Source organism: Mizuhopecten yessoensis, unplaced genomic scaffold (assembly GCF_002113885.1).
Source record: "Mizuhopecten yessoensis strain PY_sf001 unplaced genomic scaffold, ASM211388v2 scaffold5751, whole genome shotgun sequence".
Taxonomy (NCBI): Eukaryota; Metazoa; Mollusca; class Bivalvia; order Pectinida; family Pectinidae; genus Mizuhopecten; species Mizuhopecten yessoensis.
This window is the reverse complement of record NW_018406205.1, coordinates 22,190-25,861: the sequence shown is the minus strand read 5'-3', so window position 1 is coordinate 25,861 and position 3,672 is coordinate 22,190. Positions and strand designations below refer to the sequence as shown.

General features: G+C 36.8%; 1 protein-coding gene across 1 annotated transcript in view; it reads right to left on the bottom strand.

Annotated features, from left to right (window-relative positions):
* Window positions 1-3,672, bottom strand: part of LOC110451051 — a 28,099-nt gene that overhangs the window by 7,037 nt on the left and 17,390 nt on the right. The window contains exon 4 of the mRNA XM_021498898.1: window positions 1,224-1,301. Coding sequence (XP_021354573.1) covers window positions 1,224-1,301 — 78 coding nt within the window. The remainder of the gene's footprint in view (window positions 1-1,223; window positions 1,302-3,672) is intronic.

Here is a 3,672-nt window from a genome sequence, read left to right as displayed (position 1 = left end):
GAAATTCACAATTTTGGTAAAGCACCTTAAGACCCTTCCATCTATGAAGAGTATTTGATTCTACCATATCTGGGTCTTGAGAATAAGATTTTTGAAATTTTAGTCAATTTGACCTTTTTGGCCCCGCTACTCAGGCCCCTGGGGGCTTGGGACTAAACCGGCCACTATTTTTGTTGACCTTTGTCCATGGAAGGTCCCTGCAAAATTTCATTGAAATTGGTTCAGGGGTTTTGGAGAAGAAGTCGAAAATGTGAATTGTTTACGGACGGACGACGGACGACGACGGACAAAAGGCAATCACAATAGGTCACTTGAGATTTTGTCTCAGGTGACCTAAAAATCCTCATTTAAAATGATATTGGATTCTGCATGTTTGCATTCAGTAGCACAGTGCCCATGTCTATCAAACATTTGATTCCCTGATTCTATACAAGTTCCATAGGCTTATTGGTTGAAATATGATCATCTGTTCTGGAGGAATAGACTTTTATAGACTAAAATGCCAAAGTCCCCTGGGATGGGGTCAGACCCTTAATCTAATCAAGGTGGTATGATTGTGTTTGTCTTTCCACGCACAGGAAACACATGTATCATTCAATGATGGAGGGCATCCCAACCATTTCCATGTTATGACTCAGAACTCAGTGTTACTCTGCTTGGTGTTACATTAATCATGTACCTCAAGATATTTTTAGAGATGAATTCAAAAACAAAATATACTAGCTAGAATAAACTACAGATCTTCTAAATTTTCTTTTTCCCATAACAATGCCTCAGATTAATATATCAGTGTACAATTAGCAAAAGGGTCTGTTCAAATGATTTGGTCATCTGAATATGGTTTAAAAATAAACATATGTTGCAAAACAGAAAAAAAAGTTTTGCTCGGTACACTGCTTTCATATTCATTTTGAATTTACTTAAATTTTACTGTGTTTCAATTTAACATGAATGTTAAATCCAAAAACTAGACCCAAAAAGAAATAAAAAAGTGGGAAGGATGGACCTGGGCCCGTGAATGGGCGGTGCATGTTGATCATGAGGAATGTACACAGATTTAACTGCAACAGATATATGTAGGGCGTCTTTTTCACAATTTATGGATCTGCCCTGTACTACTTTAACCCTATTACCCCTATGTAACTTCAGTAGACTGTACCACGCATTGATATGTATGAGTCCATTTTGGTCTACAGTGGTGAAAGGGTTAAACACTAACTTACCTTTTGGTGGTTTAAACACAACAGCGTACTCATTGTTCTCATTGTCTGCTGGCACAACATTCTTTCTAGCAGCGTCACCTGGTGGACAAGACAATAAGATCAGGTAGTTACAAAAAGAGATAAAACAGACAACAATCAGCCAATTACACCTGTGTCTCTATTACTTGGATGTTTAATGTAAAAATATCGTCAGAATATGAATGTGCTAAGGCAAATATTTCCCCGCTTTGGGCCTCTCGTCACTTTGTAGTACATAAACTTTCTATTCCCTGTTGTCATTGATGCTTTTTACCTTGGTGGAAAATATGATGAACTGTTCAGAACTCAGGAGGATTAGACTTTGAAAACTGTAATGCCCAAGTTACTACCTCTAATGCCCAAGTTACTAACTTTAGTGCCCAAGTTACTACTTTTAATGCCAAAGTTACTACCTTTAATGCCCAAGTTACTACCTTTAATGCCCAAGTTACTACCTATAATGCCCAAGTTACTACCTCTAATGCCCAAGTTACTACCTTTAATGCCCAAGTTACTACCTTTAATGCCAAAGTTACTATCTTTAATGCCCAAGTTACTAACTTTAGTGCCCAAGTTACTAACATTAATGCCCAAGTTACTACCTTTAATTCCCAAGTTACTAACTTTAATGACCCAGTTACTACCTTTAATGCCAAAGTTACTACCTTTACTACCTTTAATTCCCAAGTTACTACCTTTAATGCTTATAAAAAGATTTAACTCATTCACCCCTGAAATTTCATAATGGACTATTCCAACCTTTGAACTGGAAGAGTTCAAATGTGGCTTCAGGGGTGAATGAGTTAACAGATCTCCGCAGTACTAATGTTTGTTCTTCTGTCGATATATAAGATTACAAATATAACTAGAGGTTCCTCAATGAGTGATGGGTGTTTATCATGTTTATCATGTTTATCATGTTTATCTAATCCCAGTTAGTTAATCTTCAAATTGTATAAAGACACGAGCTTTACTGAATGTTCTTCACAATTTGAAAATGGACCAACAAGAATAAGATATGACAATCAACCGTTTTCAGTTTTGGGACTTTTCCCCCCCAATAATGTTCAGATATTATATCTAGAACCAAATGTAATTGGGAATACATTATTCCTGTTTCTGATAGGGGAACATTGTTGTGTACTATGATGCTATAATGGGTTTCTGATAGGAGGAACATTGTTGGAATTATGACCTTATAATGGGTTTCTGATAGGAGGAACATTGTCGTGAACTATGACCTTATGATGGGTTTCTGATAGGGGAACATTGTCGTGAACTATGACCTTATAATGGAAGTTGATTCAGAAAGTATAATAAATGTTATTTGACGTCATGATTAGAAGACAGATCAATTTATTAATGTTCAGGGGGTTACACCCACTTAAGTGGGTAATCAAATATATTTACCAACAACTGGCAGATTTATCAAATAAGTCTGAAGTGATTGATTGATTGATAGGTAGACGAAGAAAGGATTGGGAAAATGAGTAGAAGGGATAAAGTTTGGAATGAAGGGATAGAAGAGGGAGACAGGTTAGAGAAGGATCCGTCTATCCTATATGTATCTACTGTATAAGTCTAGTTTTTGTAAGACGCCTTCTATGCATAATATTTGCCTTAACCTAACACTAGTCGTATAGCAGCACCAAGTCTGGACCGGAAGTGAGATAAAGAGCTGCCAACATCCACACCAGCTCCTAACTATTCTATAAATTTGTTTTGTATATAATTTAAAGTCCTTCTAAATGTCTTAATAAAGATAACCTAGTTGTAACGGCCAACAATAAATCTAACCTATTCCTCTCTGCTGGCGTTACCACGCCTACTCTTATTAAAAAAAACTCAGAGTCTCTTTTCCATGCGAGATAGGACAGTTCTCACACGGGCCACCATTTATAGTCCCATCTGACGGACTGTGTCCCATCTGACGGACTGTGTGTTAGTGGTTATTAGTTAGAGTCATGCAGGTTGTTTTTTTGTTTGGTCCGTTCATGTAATCCGCTCTTCATCATTCTTTACTATAAATAAGGTTTACTGTTCTTTACCAATGTCCTCTTTCTTATATTTACATTTGCCCCCGCGCCGTCCCATAACAACAGTGTTAGAGGGCAAGTGTAATTATATAGGCTATAATTACAACTGCTCGACTATAATTACAACTGCCTGTTTCAGGTGTTGGAATATGTAAACAAACAAAATGGCCGCCTGAAATGTATTTTGAGGCAGGGCAAATGATTTCTGTAGGAATATGTCTTTAAAAAAGAAAAATATGTAAATATAAAAAATATCTGGTTGTCTGGATGTAATTATTGTTGATATAATTACAAGTGGCCTCTGGCAAATCTACCATAAAACCCTAGCGGGTTTTATGGGATTTGCCAGAGGCCACTTGTAATTATATCAACAATAATTACATCCAGACAACCAG